The sequence below is a fragment of the Stenella coeruleoalba genome (assembly GCF_951394435.1).
Source record: "Stenella coeruleoalba genome assembly, chromosome: 15".
NCBI lineage: Eukaryota > Metazoa > Chordata > Mammalia > Artiodactyla > Delphinidae > Stenella > Stenella coeruleoalba.
The window spans coordinates 12,253,756-12,277,290 of NC_137161.1; the positions used below are offsets into that span (position 1 = coordinate 12,253,756).

The 23,535-nt window shown below is 37.5% G+C and overlaps 1 protein-coding gene across 2 annotated transcripts in view; it reads right to left on the bottom strand.

Moving 5' to 3' along the window:
- The window catches only part of CSE1L (chromosome segregation 1 like), a 43,545-nt gene that overhangs the window by 4,399 nt on the left and 15,611 nt on the right, over nucleotides 1-23,535 (bottom strand). For both annotated transcript variants that reach the window (XM_079944737.1, XM_079944738.1), the window contains exons 7-22: nucleotides 22,478-22,585; nucleotides 18,610-18,702; nucleotides 16,634-16,801; nucleotides 16,398-16,527; nucleotides 15,494-15,559; nucleotides 14,881-15,083; nucleotides 14,348-14,432; nucleotides 12,627-12,688; nucleotides 6,873-7,009; nucleotides 5,633-5,736; nucleotides 3,708-3,805; nucleotides 2,285-2,435; nucleotides 1,934-2,142; nucleotides 1,409-1,506; nucleotides 1,222-1,307; nucleotides 688-769 (exon numbers count right to left, since the gene is read on the bottom strand). In XM_079944737.1, coding sequence (XP_079800863.1) covers nucleotides 688-769; nucleotides 1,222-1,307; nucleotides 1,409-1,506; nucleotides 1,934-2,142; nucleotides 2,285-2,435; nucleotides 3,708-3,805; nucleotides 5,633-5,736; nucleotides 6,873-7,009; nucleotides 12,627-12,688; nucleotides 14,348-14,432; nucleotides 14,881-15,083; nucleotides 15,494-15,559; nucleotides 16,398-16,527; nucleotides 16,634-16,801; nucleotides 18,610-18,702; nucleotides 22,478-22,585 — 1,880 coding nt within the window. The remainder of the gene's footprint in view (nucleotides 1-687; nucleotides 770-1,221; nucleotides 1,308-1,408; nucleotides 1,507-1,933; nucleotides 2,143-2,284; nucleotides 2,436-3,707; nucleotides 3,806-5,632; nucleotides 5,737-6,872; nucleotides 7,010-12,626; nucleotides 12,689-14,347; nucleotides 14,433-14,880; nucleotides 15,084-15,493; nucleotides 15,560-16,397; nucleotides 16,528-16,633; nucleotides 16,802-18,609; nucleotides 18,703-22,477; nucleotides 22,586-23,535) is intronic.

A 23,535-nucleotide genomic window follows, 5' to 3' on the forward strand; every position in this document is an offset into this window, starting at 1 on the left:
GAGCATGGACATTTTGATGCTCTAGGTAACAAGTACGTATTTTTTGCTCTACAGAAAGACCATACCAACTTAGGCACCACCAGCACTGAATGAAACTGCTGATTTCCTCACAATTTCCTATAGCTCGAAAAGCATATTTTCTGGTACATTTCAGGTTAATTCATTTTTTTTACATTTCAATCAATCTGGAATTATTTTTGGTACAATACAGATGCGGAAAGTTTTTCTCCAAGGAGTTGTCCTCCTTTCCATCCTTCCTTTCCCTACTACATGGGAAATGCTGCCTAACTACATTCTTATGCATATATACTAAGTCAAAAGCAAAATTTCACTGATCCAAACTCTTCTCATTTGAAAAATCACAGTTGGCTCTAACAGAGAGGCAGGCTCCGGGAGACAATGCCAGCTGTCTAAACACAACATAGAACACTGGCTGTAGAGAATGCCGGGGGATGGGGCAGGGGGCCGGGGGGGGGGGGGGGGTGTGGGGGGTGTGGAGACCTTCGGGAATTAGGAAAACGTTTGCAGTATTTCCTTTACAACCCAACCCCCCAAGAATATTTTGGAAACCACAAAGATAACTATCACTGTGCATCAAGAACTATAAAGTCATCTATAAAATAGAGACTAAGAGGTCAAATGTTTTGCTTTTAGAAACAGGATAATAAATAATGAAAACAGACTTACTTTGGTTGTATACCATCAAATATTTCTTGTAGTGCTAGCGCCCCGTATTTTATGCAATACAAATTAATAAACACTAAGAAACCTGTTGAAAGGAGGTGCAGAGTATCAATACAGAGGACTCACTGCATTAAATAAGTGATTTAGTGAAAGTCTGCCAAATGAAATATTCACAAATCATTAAAACCCAATGACTAACTTTGGCATCAATACTGGCCTTTTAATACAATTTAACATACAGAATCGCTGCCTTTACACTACAGTCATAAAAAGGCTTTACATACAGTCTCTGATTTATATTTCTTTATGATATTTCTGTTAAAAATGAAAAATGTTTTGATATTTAAACTTACAAACTAACCTCTGGAACACAATATATTGAAACTGATTTAGTGCTTGAAGAATACGAGCATCTTAAAATATTTTATATATAAAATTTATAACTGTTAAAAGGTTTATATGTACATATAAAGTCTAAGGGTTTTTAGCCTCTTTCCTTCATTATTTCTATAGTAACACCAAAATGATTTTACTCACTCTTGATAAACTTTGTTGTTTTGGAATTCTGAAGTCTTTGGAATAGTAGAATGAAGATTTGCTTCCTGTATTGGTCAACTGACTCACTAAAGAAGTGAATAAAAAGCAACAATATAAATTCAGCATTTTTCTGAGTACTTAACAGAAGCCTCAATTAAATGTACAATGAGGTTATATTCATACTCACGGAGGCATGTGCTCTATTATACTATTTAGAAGATAAAAACCTTGGTGGTCATTGGCTTTGGATGCAATCAGCTTCTGGAAGACACCTAATAAGCCAGGCTACAACAAATTAGATTAAATAATTAGTTAAAGAAGCAACAAGGATTAATTGTTCCAAAAGTTAAACAGGTGATATATTTTGGAAAAGGGTGCATGCTGTCATAATCTAACCCTTTTTCTCTTTTTCTTACTTCTGAAGTGTAGAGGAAAAAAAAAAAAACACAACAAGCCTTTAAAGTTAAGTTCCTGAAATTAACCTATTTGGCTCTTACTCTTTTAGTTTCCACCAGAGATAAATATTACTAAAGGATACCTAGTTCTAATAAAATATACATTAATGTTTTCTACTAATTAATTCTGTTACATGTTCTAATTAATTCCCTTTTTATTAAGTTTAAGAAATTTTTTAAAAAGTTTAAAGAATCTGCCATCCCTAGTTTTTCTCAGTTACCTTAGAAAATTACAGTTACATCAAAATCTGACTCACAATTTTGTCAGCGGCAGCACTTGCTATTGTATTTGAACCTCGTTCTAAGAATGCCTGGAGAAGCCTCACTAGAGCAGGAATATTTCCTGTTCTTTCCCAAAGCACTGGCTGAAGGAGATGAGGAAATAAGGCCATATAGGAAGACGGGATGTCATTTTTGTGTGTTTCCAGAAGCAAAGACATCACTTGAAAGACATACGGAATAAATTCTGTTGATAAAAGTAAAAACAGAGCTGTCAGCTTCAGAATTAATGACTCTGACACAAAAGGCACATATCTCTTAGGCAGACTGCATTTTATAATCACTTGAATAATTTTATTCAACTAGAAAAATAACTTTCTTTTACTTACCTTGTACATCATTTTGTAAAATTTCAGTAAACACCAGAAACAAAGCCTCCTCAAAATTTACAACAGCAGCAGGGTTAGCCTTGCAAGTTATTCTTATGGATAAACATATTGCTTCAAACATATAGTGATTAAAGTGAGGTTTGCTTGGGTTCTGAAATTAAAAAAAAAAAGCTTATGACTCTAATAATCCAATTGACTATATTAAAAATAACCTAAAACATTTAACCTTACTAAAAGCACACTGAAAGAGATGCCATTTTTTTTTAAATCAATATTAAAAAAAACCCCACAAATTACACTAAAAAGCCTGCATATATGTTAAAATTTTACAGTGCCTTTAAAATTCAGAAAATGAAGTAATACTAATACCTGTTTGGATTTTTTTTTTTTAAATGAGCAAAAGTCTACTTATGAAAAAACACTTCCGAATCACGGGGAGGTGACTACGTAAGCCCAAGCTCCCAGCGCTTGCAAGGAGCTTTCTTAAACCTGTGTGCTCTCCTAGAGTCGTCACTGTAAACAGCGGTGGGAGAAACGAGCAGGGATATAAAAGACCTGACTCTGCCACTAGCCGTGTGTGGGACCTCAGGCAAACCTTAACCTCTGTGGGCCTCAGTATGTCTGTATCTGCACCGTGACAATCCTTCATATCATTTTCAATTTTCTTTTTCAAACAAAATCCTTCTTGGAAGGCTACCGTATGAAGCTGATGAACTCAGAAGATAAGTGTGTATGTACAGGGGCAGGTGAAAGTGGAGAGGCCCTATGTCTCTTTTCTCTCAATTCCCCCAAACCCAAGTAGGCCCAAGGCCCTTACCCAGAATTTGGTGCAAACAGGATCACTATTTTGAGTCTCTCTAATACTTCCTATGACTTCATCTCCTTATCATAGAGTAATTAAGAATAAGCGTCTACAAAGGAATTTTATTAGCCTTAAACCGATTTATTTTCTAAAACTTGGTATTAATATTTAAATATGGATCAAAATATCTAAAATCTTTGATCAAAGAAAGTGAATTTTATTTTTGGGGAAATGAGTCAGGAAGAACAGACACAAGGACTTCAGTCATCATTTTATATTAGTCTGAATAGCTGCTTTTGTGTCCATTTGGTGCAAAGCCTACTTCTTCCATCTAAGATCATTTCAGATTGTTTGTACTTTCTCAATTCTCTTCAATGAACCCGTTACTTTTTAAAGCGAGAATAAAATGTTTTAAAGTCTCTGAGCTTACACTTAAAGGAGAGTTCTGCCCAGGCTCCCATCTCTGTCACCCCACACTTTCAGAATCACACATTAACTGCTGGTCGGGAAGGAGTCACAGAGCTCTCTCTGTCCGACCGACTGCCAGGGAGTTCTGAGGCTCAAACAGTCTGAAGCATTTAGGTTAAAAAGCAACTGCACTTTCAGAACTGGTTCTGTTACCTTACTAACAGCTAATAGCTTCTGTGTAAGCTGCGTGATGAGAGTAGGGATGTAGGGGATTATGGCTTCTCGTAGGAGGGAAAAACTTCTCATGATAGCTGTAAAATATGAAAAGAGCAAAAACAAATAGTTAAACTTCAGAATAAAAGAGTGATTAGTGGGAGAAAAAAGTCCACTGATTCATAAACTAAAATCTTAAGACTCTTACACAACCCCCAGATAGCTCTCTACATTTAAAAATCATCTAAATTTCCCTCCCTTTTAAAATTAGACCAACAATTGGCAACAAAATTTAGCTGGGAAGTGTTATTTCCAGAAGGCTTAAGGGACAATAAAAAATAATGAAGTGGCTAAAGAAGCAGACCAAGAGGAGGCAGGTGAAGTAGTGGATGGACACGGCGGGCAGCAGGTGGAAGGGAGTCTGTTTTGAGTCTCCTTTACTTAGAAATCAGTGGCATGAAATTTTACCTCTAGCCTATTGGAAGTATGATCACAGCCTACCAGAAGCTGAAAGAGAAGGCCACTTGCCCATCACCCCCCAAAAGAGAGACTAGGAGCCTGAGAAAAATCCAAAAATACACGTAAAGCTAAGGCCCATATTACAGAATTAACTGCTCATTAACAGACACCTAAAAACACTGCGCACAGGAGAGAAATACATTATCAAGCCAAAAATATATGATGGCTATTTCTGCACAAACAGAATAGATGTTTACTAAGTAGAGCACCTACTGTATGCTAGGCACACAGGATAGACAGAAAGTTATCCTTTCTTGCCTCCTCGACTTTGCAGTGACGCCAAAGACTCACCCTCCAAGTAGCTAACTGCTACCTATCCCGCACCTCAGCCTAGATATCACTTGCTAGAGAAAGCTGAGGGCTACAGGATGGATCAGCGCCCCTCCTCTGGGCTGGCACAGAATCCTCACATTCATTCACACAACAGTATTTACTGGGACCTCACAGAAACGGACATTCAACAAAAGTAGTTACACATCACTCTTGGGAGAAATACAGTGCTGAAAACACACACACACACACACACACGCACGCACGCACGCACGCACGCACGCACACGTCCTGACCAAGCCAGAGGCACTGGGAATTAAAAAGCATTTCCGGATTTCCCTGGTGGCGCAGTGGTTGGGAGTCTGCCTGCCAGTGCGGGGGACACCCTGGTCTGGGAGGATCCCACATGCCGCGGAGCAGATGGGCCCTAGCGCCACAACTGCTGGGGCTTGCGTGCCTGGAGCCCGTGCTCCGCAACAAGAGAAGCCACCACAGTGGGAAGCCCGCGCACCACAACGGGGACCGGCCCCCACTCGCCGCAACTAGAGGAAGCCCGTGTGCAGCAACTAAGACCCAATGCAGCCAAAAATACATAAATTTATTTTTTAAAAAAAGGCATTTCCTATGAGTCATCCACCATGCTAGACTCTTGGAATGCAACCGCAAGTAAGACTAAGACTGTCCCAGAGCTGTTCCCAAAACACTCTCCTAATGGAGCACCTGACAGATTGTTAACAGCTGCCTGTGTCCCTGGCAGTATTTCTATGAAGGCAGGATCTGTACGGGGTCTATCAAATACACCCAGGTTTCACACCAAGACCTAGCAGAACATGCCGTCAATAAATGTTGTCTGAGCTCATCTTTGCCCTCAAGAATTTCAACCTAGGAAAAGAAAAAAGGAGTTTGCTACCTTTTCTTTAGTAAGAGGAGTTCTATATCAAGTTAGGGTAAAATTTTTTCTGAAAACACCAACAAACTAAACTATTTTTCATTTAAAAATATCGAAACCTACCTAATGCTTGACAAACAGTATCTGGTTCATAGACTACATAACCTGAAGTACAACTCAGAGTGTTTACCACCCCTGTAGTCTGAAATTAGATACTTATAGTCTGTACACCAGGGAAACGGCCTACCTTTCATAATATATTCATTTTCTGAAGAGCCAGGAAGTGTGAGAGCTTTGAAAAGGTTTGTTAGCAGAATCTCAACAAACGGTGCGATTTCTGCAGCTGTAAAGCTATAGATGAAAAAACAGCTTTCAGTCACTACCAACTCTTGAGCTTGTCACTTTGGAACACCCTTCGCAACTACTAAATCACACTTCTTGGCATAAAAGTGAGCCATCTCCCACCACTGACAGTCGGAAGACAGCTTAGGAAAATATTGCTTTTATAAGTGCTCATGTTAAGTTCCTAAGAAGGCATATCTGGGACCAAACACAATTAAACAAACCCAGCAAACCCAACATTGTCTACGGCTGTTGAGGTCATCCCTGGATCACATCTGTCACCATCGAGAACAGAGCCCGGACTCTCAGTCATCTAGCTTTCCTGGAGGTGGAGCAAGTTCGGAAATGTTTTCTGCATAAATTCTGGGCCTGAAGACAGGTACTGGCTTAACTCGCCTAAAGGATAACCTTTCAACCCTTAACTGGCCACTGTACATATCTGTACTTCAAGTTCTTGATGAAAGAAAGAACCTAGAATGTTTTCCATCTCTTACCCAAAGCTGTTTCAAGAAATAACACTGTTGAAGAAAAGGCCTGAAAGACATGCAGACCACCCAATCCTCTGCATTTTATCCTTGGATCAGGCCACAACAGCTACTGCCTTGGACCCTAGAGAATTACTTTCACTCAGCTGTGTCATGTCTCAGCACTAAATAAGATCACAAAAACAGCAAGGTGAAAATAACTCTGTTGCATGATGTTGCTATGAACAGGGCTACTACACTGTATTCCCTTAACAAAGGCCCACTTCTGAATAACTTTTAATTTTAATCTCATGGACATTATGGACATTTTAACTCACCAAGTTTCCCTCTGCCTTGGCCGCTAGAGGACTCCACATAAAATCCACAAGTTTCTTTCTTTACCTACTGTACAGGATCCTCTGACACACTTCTGTTTATTAACCTCACACCCCAGTTATTTTCCTTTGCTCCAATTTCCTCCATTTAACTTTACTGTCAGAATGTGTCTACTCTGGCATGCAGTCTCAAATCCTTTTGGAACGAGGCATAGTATAAATGAGTAAAATATACACATTTATTTTTTTAACTACTAATGAAATTATGAATATACTGAGATATCTTTGACCAGTACAGAATGGTCTTCACCCCGAGATGAAAAAATATATTGCATCAAATACTTACAGAGCGGCATTGTTAGGCCCCCTCATAGTAAACATTCTCTCAAGAGCATGTGCTGCATAAGTATGAACAACAGTACTTTCAGCTTGAAGATGATTAATTAAGAGAGGAATAGAGACTAAAAGATGCTCTTTTGGTACCTGAAAAAAACAATATACATGCTGTAACTCACTGATACTATCTTGAGTAAAAGACAGCTCTAAGAGAGTGACTTGCTGATTCTAAAAAGTGGTTTTTTTTTCAGCCACTATTACAATGGAGATGATACAGGTGAAAAAATCAAAACTTCTACCTTCACATAATGGTTCAGCTCACACTCACTCTTCCAATTCTCTTTCTCTGAGCATAAAACTATGGTTAGGGTAAAATAATAATATCATGGAGAAGCAGAGATTTCATTAATCTTAGAACCATACTTTTCACTAGCAAGTATTTCTTAGAAAAGTCATTCAAGCTCTTTGTGCCTCATTTTCTCCTCTTAAAAGGGGGGGGGGGGAATGGCATAAACATAAGCATACTAATCTTCACTAAAAACCTCTAAAACTTTAGCATATCCTTTAATCTTTAAAACAGAACAGCTTCACAAGGTTGCATGTAACCCTGGTAGATACCTGTCAAAGACACATAAAAAGTATAAATCAAGAAACTGAAGAATCATCCACAGGAAATAAACTGTGGCATGTTCTTATGATAGAATACTACACAGCTTACCGCAAAAAAAAAAAAAAAAAAAATACTACACAGCTATTAAAAATGAACTCTAACACATCTACTAAAAACAACGTTAAGCACAAAAGAAAACTAGATATGTAGACCAATACCTATAGTAGGGTATCATTTAAATAAATAAAAAACTTACACCTATGTAATACTATAGAATTTTTGTGGAAACAAACGTGTAAAGCCATAAATAATCACTTACACTGAATTCATTCATTATCTCTGGGGAGAAAGAGAATAGAATGGGAATGGGGAGGGCGTGCCCTGCGTCCCTCCACTGTGTGTGTAGGTTTAAGTAATTATGGCCTGGAGTTAAGATTTGTGGTGGTTATGTATCATTAAATTATTCTCTATTCCTGCTTGTGTGTTTAAAATAATTTACAAGATGGCTGCAGGGTAATTTGGTGGAGGTACTGGAGGGAGTAAGACGAACTGTGCTGTTTTGTTTTCTGTGTCACTAAAATTAAAGTGACAGTGTTAAGAATCAGAAGGATTATATAACTAAACAGCAAAAAACAATCCAATTAACTCAGCAGAGGAGCTGAATAATATTTTCTTTCTTATTTTTTTTGGCCACACTGCATGGCTTGCAGGATCTTAGTTCCCTGACCAGGGACTGAACCCAGGCCCCAGCAGTGAAAGCGCTGAATCCTAACCACTGGACCACCAGGGAATTCCCCTGAATATTTTCCCAAAGAAGACACAGAGATGGCTACAGGCACCCGCAAGCTCACAGGCAGCATTAACAATGGCCAAGATTTGGAAGCAACTTAAGTGTCCATCAGTGGATGAATGGATAAAGAAAGTGTGGAGTGCACACGTGCGCGCGCGCGCGCGCGCACACACACACACACACACACACACAGATGGAATGTTATTCAGCCATAAAAAAAGAAAATCTTGCCATTTGCGACAATATGTATGGACCTTAAGGGCATTATACTAAGTGAAATAGAGAAAGACAAACACCATGTATCTCACACGTGGAACCTTAAAAAACAAAACAGGAAAAAAAAAATAAAAAAAACACCAGAAAAACAAACTCCTACGGAGCACAGATTGGTGGTTGCCAGAGGCGGGGAGTGGATGAAATGGGTGACAGGGGTCAAAAGGTAAAAAATTCCAGTTACAAAACAAGTCATGAGGATGCAATGTACAGTGACTACAGTTGCTTCTATACTGCATATAGAGAACAGATCTCAGAAGTTCTCATCAACAGAAAAAAAATTCTGTCAATGTGTATAGTGACATGTTAACTAGATTTACTGTTATCATTTCACAATACATACAAATATGAATCATTATGTTGTATACCTGAAATTAATGTCAATTATTTCTCAATTAAAAAAAAAAGACGAGGCTCACTGAGGGAAGAGTAGATTGGAGTCTCCCCACTCTGGGGGGTGTCTGCTCATTGACAGGCACTAGGTGGTGGAGTTTTTCTCTTTCATTCTCTTTGCTGAGGCCCAATAACTGAATGTGTATAAGTCAAATGAGGTGGGATTCCATCATAAGCATTAACACTGTACTTGACAAACAGTAAAAACTTAGTAAATGTAAGCTACACTCTTTCTCCATCACAGCTAACTGTCAAAATGGTATTCAGCCCTGAAGTAGATAGAACTAATAGAATTTATCTGTCTTCCCTGGGGGGTGGCTGTTAATAAATTTCTATGTTGTGATCTTCAAACAGACAACAGCAGATAACTTAATGGTGGAATAATCGGTGGTTTAAAAATGCCCACTGCATTTCCAACATAGGAAACGGAGTACTCCTGCACAAGGGGCAGCCCCAGGTGTGGGTCTGTTTTCCTTTCTCTGGTCGAGAGTGCTACAGTTGGCTGGAGCCTGAATTGAATGTGATTGATCAAAATGGGGAATGATATGAAGATAAAGTTTTATAAAGCAGATTTATGTTGTAAAACTAGATACTTCAGGATCCACAAATTCTTATTCACGGTTCAAACTATTTGGAAAATATATGAATCAAGAAATGAAAAATGTGAAGGGTATTTTGATTCTGAACATGTTTGGGAAGCTGTTGTGAAGAGCTTTAACAAGGAAAGGGTTGTGACCAAAAGACTCCATCAGTGACTTGAAGGGGTGGATCCAGAGTCTCAGTGAACTTGCTGGACTGACTTTTAGCTTTTATTGGTCCAGTGGAATCAATAAAATTGATCGTGCCTGAGAACATATATAGGTAGATGAAATAATATATCTTCTACCATTAAAAAATAATAATAATCAGAAGGAAATTACATGTTTTCTAAAAATTAAGACCAACAATCAGATGGAAATATGGACAAAAAATATGAATAGATAGTTCGCAGAAATGAAAATGGCCCTTTAAATGGAAAGATGCGGGGGGGGAAATAAATTGGAAGACTGGCACTGACATATACACACTACTATATATAACACAGATAACTAATAAGGAACTCCTGTATAGCACAGAGTACTCTACTTAATACTCTGTAATGGCTTATATGGGAAAAGAATCTAAAGGATGGATATATGTGTAACTGATTCACTCTGCTGTACACCTGAAACTTAACACACAATTGTAAATCAACTATACTCCAATAAAAACTAAGAATAAATAAATGGCAAGATAAGCTTTTAAACTCTAAGAAAAATACAAAGTAAAACTACAATAAGATACCATTTCACATCTGTGAGTTTGGCAAAATGGCAAAATTCCAACATCTTTGGGGAAATAGGTGCTTTTTTTTTTTTAAATGCAACATGATACAACCCCTGTGGAGATTTGGCAAGATCTGGCAAAATTACATATAAGTTTACCCTCTAATCTAGTAACGTCACTTCTAGGAATCTATCTCAAAGTTACAATGGCAAAAACACTATGTGACACATACAAAGCTATTGTTTCAAATAATTAGCATTATTTAAAATAGTGGAAGTTAGAAAACACCCAGAACATCTACCTCTTGGGGGACTGGTTGAGTAAACCACAGGAGAGCCACCCAGAGTACTATGCTATTTAAATTAAAAAAAAAAAAAAAAAAAAAAAAGAGGGAACTGTGTAAATACTACCATGGAATGACATCCAGGATTTACTAAGTGAAAAAAAGCAAGGTGTCAGAATTCCCTGGTGGTCCAGTGGTTAGGACTCCAAGTTTTCACTGCCATGGGCCCGGGTTCAAGCCCTGGGTGGGGAACTAAGATCCTGTAAACCACGTGGTACGGCCAAAAAAGAAAAAAAACCAAAGTGATAAACAGCGTGTTTAGCATACTCTCTTCTGTGTAGGAGGAGGGGAAATACATAAATATATCTAGGACAGTATTAGGGTATATTTTTAAAATTAACTAATGGAAACATAAACCAAAACTTGGTAAAAAATGGTTACTTTTAGGACGAGAGAAGAAACAGGGAGGAAAGCTAGACCTTTCTGAATGTACCATGCCTGACTTTGGAGGTGTGTAAAGTAACCTTTCTCATGCCCCCCCCCAAATAAAACAAAACCCCACAAACAGAAGAATCTATTTATCAAGTTAATGGCAAAAATGCACAAAGAATAATTTCAAGTTGCTTTAAACATAGTATTTCTTGACTATACATGCCTAATAGGATAATATACGAAGGATATAAAAAACACAAAGAAATCAAACAGCATTCAGCACCATTACTTTAGTAATAATATTGGTATTATTTATTTTCTGGCTCTCTCCTATGAAAAAGCCTAAAACCAATTTCCCTAGCACCTAGATTATAGTCTCTAAATAAAATTTCCCACCTTCAAGTGTGGCTAGTTCAGGTCTGGGGCAGGAAATGTACAAGATGAACATGGAATATTCTGTCATATATGAAAGAAGGGAAGCTGTTAAAGGCTACTAAGTGTGTCAAGGGGACACAGGAACCTACATAATGGGGCTCCTACTGGCCAAAGAAGGAACAACTAGAGAGTCAAAAAATCACTCATTTGTCCTCTGGAGGCTGGTAAGGCACTTAAACTCACTACTCTGAACTGACACGGGAAAAACACACAAACATTTATCCTGTTTTTCCCATTCAAATTGGTAATTAAATAATCTATGAGGCAGTGGTGTTGGTTGTACAAAAAAATAAACATACTAAAAACCACACAAGTATACACTTAAAAATGGTGAATATTATATTAGGTTACCTAGATCTCAAAAAATGTGTCAATGATCACTCTTAACATCACTGAAAGTGGATGAGACAATGTACGTGTCCTAGTGAAATGAAGCAAAGTATACCAGTGACAAACTCTCGCCACCCCCCACCTACCAGAGGAATAAAATCTAATCAAGCCTCCAGATTTACCAATTTAGAAATACAGGGAACAGAGAACAAGAGGTAAATCATACCTCTGAGGATGCAATCAGCCAGAACTAGAATGAGAAACTCTGCAAGGTAAATGACTGGTTTCTCCAAAAAATGACATGAATAAAGAAAGGGGAAGAAGGACCCCTCTGTTGTAAATTAGAAGACGTGAGACATAATCAACCGTAAGCAACGTGTAGACCTTGTTTGGATCCCAAATTTTAATAAAATCACTGTAAAACAGTATTTTAGAGAAACTGAGGAAAATTAATCATGGTCTGGCATCCTAATTTTTTATTTTTTTATTTTTTTGAATTTTATTTTTTTATACAGCAGGTTCTTATTAGTTATCTATTTTATACATATTAGTGTATGTATGTCAATCCCAATCTCCCAGTTCATCCCACCCGCCCCACCCCTGCTTTCCCCCCTTGGTGTTCATACATTTGTTCTCTACATCTGTCTCTCTATTTCTGCCTTGCAAACCGGTTCATTTGTACTATTTTTCTGGATTCCACATTTATGCGTTAATATACAATATTTGTTTTTCTCTTTCTGACTTACTTCACTCTGTATGACAGTCTCTACTGGCATCGTAAGTTCAAGGAGTTATTGTTAATTTTGTTAGATGTGGATATCGAATGATTGCACAGAAGGGAAGAGAAGCCAGTATACAATAAAACTCTTAAGAGATTAAGTGGCATATAATATATAAATGAAAAGCAACTTACTTGATTCCTAAAAATCATAATGTATTTGATACCATCAGCTTTAAGAACAGGAAATTCATTCACTATATAAAAAAAAAAAGTCACAGTTATTTTAGTGCTAAGGACTGTTAACTCCCAAACTAGTGACAACATTATCAGATTTTAAAAACATGGTTCTGGTAAACAAAATGTCAAGTAATTAAAGCTTAATTATATAATGATCTACTACACAGCTATTAATACTGGTAAGTTTATAAATAATTTAATTTTCCCCCTTATCTTTAAGTTTCATTACAAATGAACGTGTGTTACTTATGTAATTGAACAAAAATGATTTGGACCATGAAATAACAGTAGTATCTTCTTCCAAAATTGAAGCTATTCTGAATCAAGAGCAAGTCTCTCTAGAGGAGCTTGCACTAGTAGTGGGAAGTAAGTTAGTGAAAGGGATAAAATATCGGCTAATTGTTAAAAGTTCCTGAAGCTGAATGATAGTAACATGGAAGTTCTTTGTAATATTATCCCTACCTATTAGTGTATTTAAATTTTCCACAAAGTTTTAGAAGAATATCTCTTGATCAACATATTTTTGTAAACATATGAAAGTATCCTTAGTATTTATTAGTTTCAAGTACTTTAAATTTACTTCAATTTTTAAGAGTTCTTTTTTTTTTTTTAGTTTTATTGGGTTAGCCAATAAGTTCGTTCGTCCCTTAACATATTTTGGACAAACCCAAACGAACTTTTTGGCCAACCCAATATTGTATTTTTATTTTCTTTTTCGCCATGTAGCTTGTGGGATCTTAGTTCCTTGACCAGGGATTGAACCCCGGCAGTGAAGCACAGAGTCCCAACCACAGGACTGCCAGGGAATTCCCAAGAGTTCATTTTTTAAATAATTAATTAATTATTTTTGGCTGCATTGGGTCTTTGTTGCTGCACGCGGGCTTTCTCTAGTTGCGGTGAGCGGGGGCTACTCTTCGTTGTGGTGCATGCATTTCTCATTGTAGTGGCTTCTCTTGTTGCGGAGCATGGGCTCTCGGCATGAGGGCTTCAGTAGTTGTGGCTCGTGGGCTCTAGAGCACAGGCTCAGTAGTTGTGGCGCATGGGCTTAGCTGCTCCGGGGCATGTGGGATCTTCCCGGGTGAGGGCTCGAACCCGTGTCCCCTGCATTGGCAGGAGGATTCTTAACCACTGAACCACCAGGGAAGTCCCCCAAGAGTTCATTTTTTAAATGAGAAGGAAAACAAAAACCAAAGTATAATTTCTAGTGCATTATTATATGTACATTAGAAATATACAGTGACAATTTAGTCTCACTTGTTCCTGTTTTCCTTCTACATAAGAGACATTTTCTTTATGGAAAGTTAATTTCACCTGGGCAAGATCTGGGGCAACCATTTGAGATTTTATCCAATAAAGTAACTGCAATAAGGATAGGAGCCACCACTTTCAGTATCATGGTGATATAGAGCTGTAACGGTACTCATTTTTTAGTTAAAAATAAAAATTGCAGGTGTAGGGACGTCCCTTGTGGTCCAGTGGCTAAGACTCTGCGCTCCCAATGCAGGGGACGTGAGTTCGATCCCTGGTCAGGGAACTAGATCCCACATGCCACAACTAAAAGATCCTGCACGCTGCAGCTAAGACCTGGTGCAGACAAATAAATAAATAAATAAATGTATTTTTAAATAACTGCAGGTATAGTGTAAGCTGTACTAAAAACATTTCACAAAACTCACCATTAGCTGCTTTTAAATCAGGGAGAATGTGATTCACAAAGAACTCAGTCAGGTTTACAAGTTCATTCGCTTGTGTAATTCCATGCTAAAAAACAAATTCATAACAGTGAAATAACATGAAAAATCTGTAATTATTTACCACACTGCAAATTTAGGCAGCTTTAGAAAACCAGGTTGAAGATGGAAATGAATACTTCAAAACACAAACTACTTACATATAAGACTATTCTAATAGATAATAAAGAAACTTCCCTAAATTAAAGAACAGCTAAATTTAAGTTTAGCACGTTTTATATACTGAGTCTCAGCTAAGGAAGCAAGTGTGGCATCTGTTGATATTTTGGTCCATAAGAAACTTAAGTGCTTAATACATCAGTATAAAGCCATCTTTGGAAACCATATGAATTCTAATCAGAACTGACACATTATCTAACAGAGTAGGCTATATAACCAGAAATATATATCACTTCTTTTTGACTTCTGTGGTACCAACAACTATGTTTTAGAAATAAAAATATACTGAAAGGATTCACCTTCTGGGTTTGGGCTTTCGATGCCAAAGACGTCACCAGGTAAATGGCTGCATCTTTGTGTTTCCAGTTGACAGATGGATTTTTTGCATATTCCTGCAGCATGGAATTAACATAACCAGAGAAGATTCCTGTCACGGGTCCCTCAAAAAACTTGCATAATCCTCGTACTAGATCACAAGCAGCCCTGCGTCTAGTATCAATATCTACAAAATCAAAGGGAAATACATTATGGGAGAAAGAAACCACCACCAACCGACCAAGTTTATAAGAAAACAAATTGCCATCTGAGAGCTAACAGCAACAAAAACAATGAAAAAATTCCCCACAAATGTAAAATGAGAACAAAACTGAAAGACCATAATAGTACGATAAACACTAATAAGTATATAAAAAAGAGAAGACAAGTAATTCTACATCTGATACTTTGATATAGCTCGTATAAAGAGCTGCTTTCTACCATGTACAAGTTAAAGAAGGAAAACAGTTCTCCAATGAAAGCCAGCTGAAATGACACACTTATCAGGACTCCCTCACCTCCCCGTATTTATTAGACAGAGAGCAACTTTAAAACTGGCTTGCTAAGAGACCAACAGCTAAAAACCAAAATACACACCAGATCCTTCCAAATCTCTTCTTATATACTCCTCAGAATTATCTTCAAAGGCTTCTTCATCAGCAGCTACAAAGCAAGATGACATTTCAGATCACCTCTTGAAAGACATGGCAAGTCATTCTACCTTTACAGTTGAGTGTGCAGAAGAGTATGTGGAATTGCCATGTTTTACAGCAAAGTGTTCTTTCCCAACAAATGACTACTTCATATACTCTTAATCACTAGAGCAGCAAACGCTACCCTGAAAGATTAGGTAATAGGTAATGCATACAGCTGCGAGATAGGCTCACTTGTTCTAATGTGAACGTCCACAGAACTGGACTTCATCACCAACCTTCAAAAGTGTTGGGAGACCAATCTAGGGATGCCAACTTGTTATTCTGCCAGATAAGGACATTAAACAAACAACCTAACAACTACTATCACCATTATTTCATAAACAGTCATTTCAACACCAAAACAAGTAGGACAGACAGTATCAGATTAAAGATCTGTCCTTTACATACAGTTTTATGAAAAAAGGAAAGGAAATAAAACCCCACGTTACACTTTTATTTCCTCATTTTGTTCCTGAATGAATGATCTAATGACTGCTCTTCCCAACTATCAGAAAGACATTTTGTACAAATACAGACTCTTAGGACTATTTTAACCTTAAGCACAAACTAGGTGGGCTTCAACTCTGTATTTAAAAGTCATCAATCACTTCTTGTCTCAAGTCAACTGTTCAAAAATAGCTTCTGCCTTGGTGAAATACTAAATCCAACAAAACTTAGACTGAATATGTTACAAAAAGCAACACAGAGAAGACTTCTTAAATTCTTAAATTTATACTAACATACTCTTTTAAAAAACAAGCTTTTAATTAATCTCCTGAAAAAGCTTTACACTTTGCCACAATTACCTCTAAATTCCATGTTAGGTACAATAACCTTTTCACAGATACTTGTCAGCGTGTTCTGGTCCTCAAATAGATTCTTATAGTGAGGTCTCTCACAAACTGAAGCCAGAAACTGAATTGCATTACTTACCAACTGGAATAAAACACAAAAATAAGCATATTTTTAAGAGCAAACGGAACCATTTATTTCATGGGGGGGGAGGGGATGTCTTAATTATTTGTCTCCACCATCACCTTACCAAGTCATATTTAACCTCTTGACCTGTTGTAACTAGTAAATTCCAGATGGCTGTGACAAAACGAGGCAGGTACCGCTGAAATTCTTCATCATATTTTTGTGCATAGAGTGCGGCATTATCACAAATCTGGGATTTTAAGAGCTCCAATAAGCCTGCTTCCTCTTCATCCTCACATAAGAGAAAACGGAAAACTCAAACATACAACTTCAACGCTATCATAAACATGGAGAGTAGCTGTAATTCCTGAACTCTTTAAAAATTTTACATCAAAGCCAAGTGCTGTGAACTACATCTACGCCACTGTAAATTTATTCACCTGGTCTATCAAACAAATACAAGACGAAATGCTTCTTATTTATTAATCAATGAGAGCAGTTCTCAAAAGTTTTCAAGTTAAATAAAGCCTTTTCAGGACTTCCCTGGTGGTCCAGTGGGTAAGACTCCACGCTCCCAATGCAGGGGGCCTGGGTTTGATCCCCAGTTGGGGAACTAGATCCCACGTGCATGCCGCAACCAAGAAGTCCATGTGCCTCAACTAAGACACGGCACTGCATGCATGCGTGAATAAATATTTTAAGTAAATAAATAAAGCTTTTTCTTCTGGTTGCTGAATTATAAAATATTTACATATTAAATCGAAAATAATATATTCCTACAAAAACCTGAGTAATAAAAATCATATCACATTTTCCTTTGTAACACAGTCTTGCTATCTCCCAAAAGGTTCCCATTTCAAATATATTAAAATGTGTTCTCTTCCCAATAAGCTAATGCTATAACATTCTCACAAATAATATTCTGGTTATAAAATGTTGAACAACCTAAAGCAGGGGTTAACCTGCTGCCTAATTTCTGAAGTTTTATTAAAACCCAGTCACACACATTCTTTGTTTTCATTTATACAATTTATAGTATTGCCTACGGCTGCTTTCAACTACAACTGCAGAGTTGAGTATATAGCCCACAAAGCCAAATATATTTACCACTCGGACCTTTATAGGAAAAGCTTGCCAACCCCACCTGAAACCATGACAGTGACTGATATAATAATGCTTACTACATATAACAGCAATCACAAATACTTTTTGAGCTATATTATGTGCCAAAGAACTCAAATTGAGAAGAGATAAAAGAACAGCTCCTCAAGGCATAAATATAAGGGATGTCACACAGTGAGATGATGCATTTAAATGGGCAAACAATTCCCTTAAGAATCCTAAGTGAAAAACTTCCTTTAGACTTAAGTGTAAAGACAAGCTTTGTTTTCTGAGGGAGTGGTTTCTTCCTAGTGGGCTGAAGGAGTTATTTTATTGGAACTCTATTTTTTTTTTGGTTGCTTCTTGTTGTGTAAAAATCTCAGACAAAATTTGCTGTACACCCACAGTAATGATTCTCCCTCTGCGTGCCACCCAAACAGATCTGCATCACCAACTGTAATTTTTATCTGGTGTTGAAATATTCTTAATATTTTACTTTTTACATTTTTTGTTTGTTGAGAAAGAGGTAAATCATAAATATATTAATAAACAAGCAAACGAATAACACAGAGTGCTACATGTTGAAAGTACATATTATAAAACTCAGATCAGAAACTTTTACACATTACAAACTTTCATGTCCCCTCTTTCCCACACTGTAGATGACTTTTTCAAGAGGCCATTAGAGAGGTTTAAGTTTTCTTAGTATCTTCAATGACAAATGATTTTCTATTTCATAAAATGTTCACAATGTGAATACTCCTGAGGCCTTACTTTCAATAATGTAATAAAACAGCCTTATCCATAAATTGTGACTTAAGTCAGGACTACAAGAAGGGTAATTCTGCACATTACAATTATCCTCCCTCCAGTGTTCTGAGGGCACTCAAATAATTTTTTTAACATTAAAAAAAATTGAGATATAATTGACATTTAACATTATATTTCAAATAATTCTTAAAAAAAGCTTACTTGGGAAATATTTTAAATAATACTTACATCAGTTTGCAGCAGCTTATTATCTAATGTCAAGAGGGTATGAAAATTGTTCATCCAAGTTTCCATATTATCTTCAAAAAATTCAGGGAGATCCTAAAGAATAAATGGTGACTTGAGACTTTTGGTTGAAGTAATTGTTATATTTTAGTAAGTTTTCCCCACCACGCCAAATGTTTTGCACATGCCTATAGACTCAAGCTCACATTTCTCAGCTAAGTCAATGGATACCTATTTTGACAAGAATTCTCTGCTCCAGCTAGGCCTGACAGATAAGTAAACCATTCTGACTGTCTCAGTAAGCTTTCAACCGCAAACGATGCCACCTGTTCCTGTCCCAGTGTAAATCTACTTATTCCTTTAAGGTTCAGCTAAGACTGAAAACTTTCCTTACAAAACTCAGTGCTTACCAACACATTCCTTTTCCTTTCTGAACTACTGCATTTACTGTAAGATGACCGCCAAGTCAGGCTTACTGTCTTATACAGTTACTGATTTCCTGTGGCACAATACTGCCCTCTTAATGAGGGATAAATCCAAGGGTAAAGATTATGCCTCCCTTCCTATCAGGCTTCCGTGACTAACAAGTTATTAATCACCTCATTCTACCTGACTTCTAGGAAGCAGAACTCAAAATAAGGTATACAAGAACCCAGTGGTATCCTTAAGAATTTCTCAAATTGCTGTCTAGCTGCACACTGAAGGTATGCCATTTTGGGCTGTTCATCTCATATTCATTCTACCTATTCCTTTTGAGGAATGCTCTCCCTACCACTGCGAGTACAATCACGTTGGGAGGATTAAGTCCAAGTACTTGGCTCTGGCTAGAGGCAACAAAAAAGCTACATCCTTTCTCTTGCATCTCAGTATAGGAGTCTGTACCAGTAAGACTCCCTTCTCATTCCTGGAGCCCTGAATCTTAAAGTAATAACTCAAGAACAGAAAGAATGACTGGAGACCACCACCTCAGTAGCAACCGGGTGACCAGGCATTTTCTGCTATAAGATCGTGGCTGTGTTTCCTCTCAAATGCCACTGGTTCTTACACCTTCCCAAGTCTGTTTCTTCAGTCTTTTGTCTCCCAGATATGCTTCCATTAAAAGCTATAAGCTTTGCTTCCATGACCTGGCTATTGTAAATAGTGCTGCAGTGAACATTGGGATACATGTGTCTTTTTGAATTATGGTCTTCTCTGGGTATATGCCCAGTAGTGGGATTGCTGGGTCATATGGTAGTTCTATTTTTAGTTTTTTAAGGAACCTTCATACTGTTCTCCATAGTGGCTGTATCAATTTACATTCCCACCAACAGTACAAGAGGGTTCCCTTTTCTCCACACCCTCTCCAGCATTTGTTGTTTGTAGATTTTCTGATGATGCCCATTCTAACTGGTGTGAGGTGATATCTCATTGTAGTTTTTTTTGTGTGTTTTTTTTTTTTTTTTTGCTGTACGTGGGCCTCTCACTGTTGTGGCCTCTCCTGTTGTGGAGCACAGGCTCCGGATGCGCAGGCTCAGCAGCCATGGCTCACGGGCCCAGCCGCTCCGTGGCAGTGGGATCTTCCTGGACCGGGGCATGAACCCGTGTCCCCTTCATCAGCAGGCGGACTCTCAACCACTGCGCCACCAGGGAAGCCCTCACTGTAGTTTTGATTTTCATTTCTCTAATAATTATGGTGCTGAGCAGCTTTTCATGTGCTCCTTGGCCATCTGTATGTCTTCTTTGGAGAGACATCTATTTAGGTTTTCTGCCCATTTTTGGATTGGGTTGTTTGTTTCTTTAATATTGAGCTGCATGAGCTGTTTATATTTTGGAGATTAATCCTTTGTCCGATGATTCGTTTGCGAATATTTTCTCCCATTCCGAGGGTTGTCTTTTTGTCTTGTTTATGGTTTCCTTTGCTGTGCAAAAGCTTTGAAGTTTCATTAGGTCCCATTTGTTTACTTTTGTTTTTATTTCCATTACTCTAGGAGATGGGTCAAAAAAGACCTTGCTGTGATTTATGTCAAAGAGTGTTCTTCCTATGTTTTCCTCTAAGAGTTTTATAGTGTCCAGTCTTACATTTAGGTCTCGAATCCATTTTGAGTTTATTTTTGTGTATGGTGTTAGGGAGTGTTCTAATTTCATTCTTTTACATGTAGCTGTCCAGTTTTCCCAGCACCACTTATTGAAGAGACTGTCTTTTCTCCATTGTATATCCTTGCCACCTTTGTCATAGATTAGTTGACCATAGGTGCGTGGGTTTATCTCTGGGCTATCTATCTTGTTCCATTGACCTATCTTTCTGTTTTTGTGCCAGTAGCATATTGTCTTGATTACTGTAGCTTTGTAGTACACTCTGAAGTCAGGGAGTCCAATTGCCCATCGACAGACGAATGGATAAAGAAGTTGTGGTACATATATACAATGGAATATTACTCAACCATAAAAAGGAACAAATTGAGTCATTTGTTGAGACGTGGATGGATCTAGAGACTGTCATACAGAGTGAAGTAAGTCAGAAAGAGAAAAACAAATATCGTATATTAACGCATGTATATGGAACCTAGAAAAATGGTACAGATGAACCGGTTTGCAGGGCAGAAGTTGAGGCACAGATGTAGAGAACAAACGTATGGACACCAAGGGGGGAAAACCACGGTGGGGTGGGGATGGTGGTGTGCTGAATTGGGCGATTGGGATTGACATGTATACACTGTGTGTATAAAACTGATGACTAATAAGAACCTGCAGTATAAAAAAATACACAAACAAAAAAACTAATACTAAACTTTCTTTGGGTTATTTGTATGGAAATATGTTAATATAAATGTTTCAGACATTACATGAAATTTCTAAGAATCTTATACGTTCCGGTATAATGTTATAAGTCATAATTCTAGTTATTACTTTAAAATGTGTATCTCAGAAATAACTAAATTTGCTTGTCGACTGCATTATTATGAACTTCCATCAAAACTTTAACCATGGTCATTTTTAAGTCTTTTGTCATTTACAGACAGTTCTGGGTGTACTCTGATGCTTTTGCAAAAATGTTCCTATAAGGGCTTCCCTGGTGGCACAGTGGGTGTGAGTCCACCTGCCGATACAAAGGACACAGGTTCGTGCCCCAGTCCAGGAAGATGCCACATCCCGTGGAGTGGCTGGGACCGTGAGCCATGGCCGCTGAGCCTGCGCATCCGGAGCCTGTGCTCCGCAACAGGAGAGGCCACAACAGTGAGAGGCCCGCGTACCACAAAAAAAAAAAAAAGTTCCTATAAAAGGGTTTCATCTTCAAGGAATTCATGGAAAAGACTATGACAAGTACAGGTTTCTGGTAACTGACTATACTAGTGAACTGAATGAATAAGCATTTTCAGAACTCTAATGGGAAAACTGATGAATTCATAAAAGTGCTAACAAAAGATCAAGATGAAAAAAAATTAATTACATGGGACTGAGTGAACTGATGAGGATGATTATATAATTGTGACTTTCTGTTTGAATAAAAAAAAAAAATCCCACAAGGACTCAGAGGCAAAAAATATACAAATCAATTTTCACTGCAAAGTAAAGGAGCTGTTACAGTGGAGGATTCCTGGACTGAATGTCAATATTATGACATAGTATGAGTGTGTTTCGTGTTTGGTAATTGCAATCATTGTTGCTTCTGTTGTGGTCATCCATTTACAATGCTTGGTGTCAGTTTATTTATCTCTTGTAAAAAAAAAAAAAAAAAAGAATGGCGGGGAATAAGAACACAAGCAACCAATGTCTATTTTTTCAGGGTGAGGGGGGGAAATCAATGCTAGCAAAGAAGTCTTTATCAAGTGAAAAACTTTATATATGACATCAAAGAATAAGAATCAAAAGCAAGAAATAAAACGAAACTTACCTGAAAGTTTAAACTGTAGAACAGTTTTGAGATTAGGATCAGGGAAGAAAACAGAATCCTCAGAGCAGAGGCATCATTTGCGTGGGTGCTGCAGAGTTCAATAGTGGCCTTGGAAAGGAATTTAGAAAGACAGTTTTAGTGTATTGTAAACCTTAGTGAAAAAGCCTTGTATTAGGCTGAAACTATTCATACATCTTCTCCAAAATTTGGATTTTAAATAGTAGTATACAGTCATTTAGAATTTTTGAAAAAACACATTAAAATATATATTTTTAAGTTGTCCATCACAGCACTACTGTAAAGTCCAATATTAATATTTTGGACTAGATCCTTCTACTCTCCTCTGTGCATGTCTATAACTATATTACACAAAACTGTCTTTATATGCACTCATTAAATAATTCCCTGCCACCTGGCCTGTAGGTTGTTTGCAACTGTTTGTTATTCTAACTGCAATAAACAAGCTTATGTATAAAACTTTGGGCACACTTCTAGTTTTCTGAGTTTGAGATTCTACAACTGTATTACCAGTAGAGAACAGTATGCTATGAGTAAGAGTTCTGGAAGCCAGATAGATCTGGATACAACCCAGACCCTGTTACTCATAATAAGCATGACTCTGAGTAAGTTATTTTACTGCGCCCCCATCTCCATATCTGTCTGTAATTAAGAATAATGCCTACCTCATAAAATATGAGAATAAAATGAGAAAATATACATAAAAGGTCCTTGTAATTTGTGCACACCTACAATGTAAAAGACACTCAACAAACGTTGCTAAGTATATCCCAGAGTTAGAAAATATGAATATTATGGTTTTCTCAATGAAATGTCCAACTCCAGAAAGCTAGTACCATTTATAACCCAATGGACAGGACACTAGTGTTCATTTCACTGGACTCTGGCTAAAACATTTTCCCCCCACCCGTCCCTCTCTGCTCCTGGCTAAAACTTTTAATGTCATTAAAAAGAAATAAAAATCTTTGCTAGTCCAATAGGTGAAAAAATTGACATTTTGTCCAATTTTATTTTTAAAAATAAAAATGTACTATCAGTAA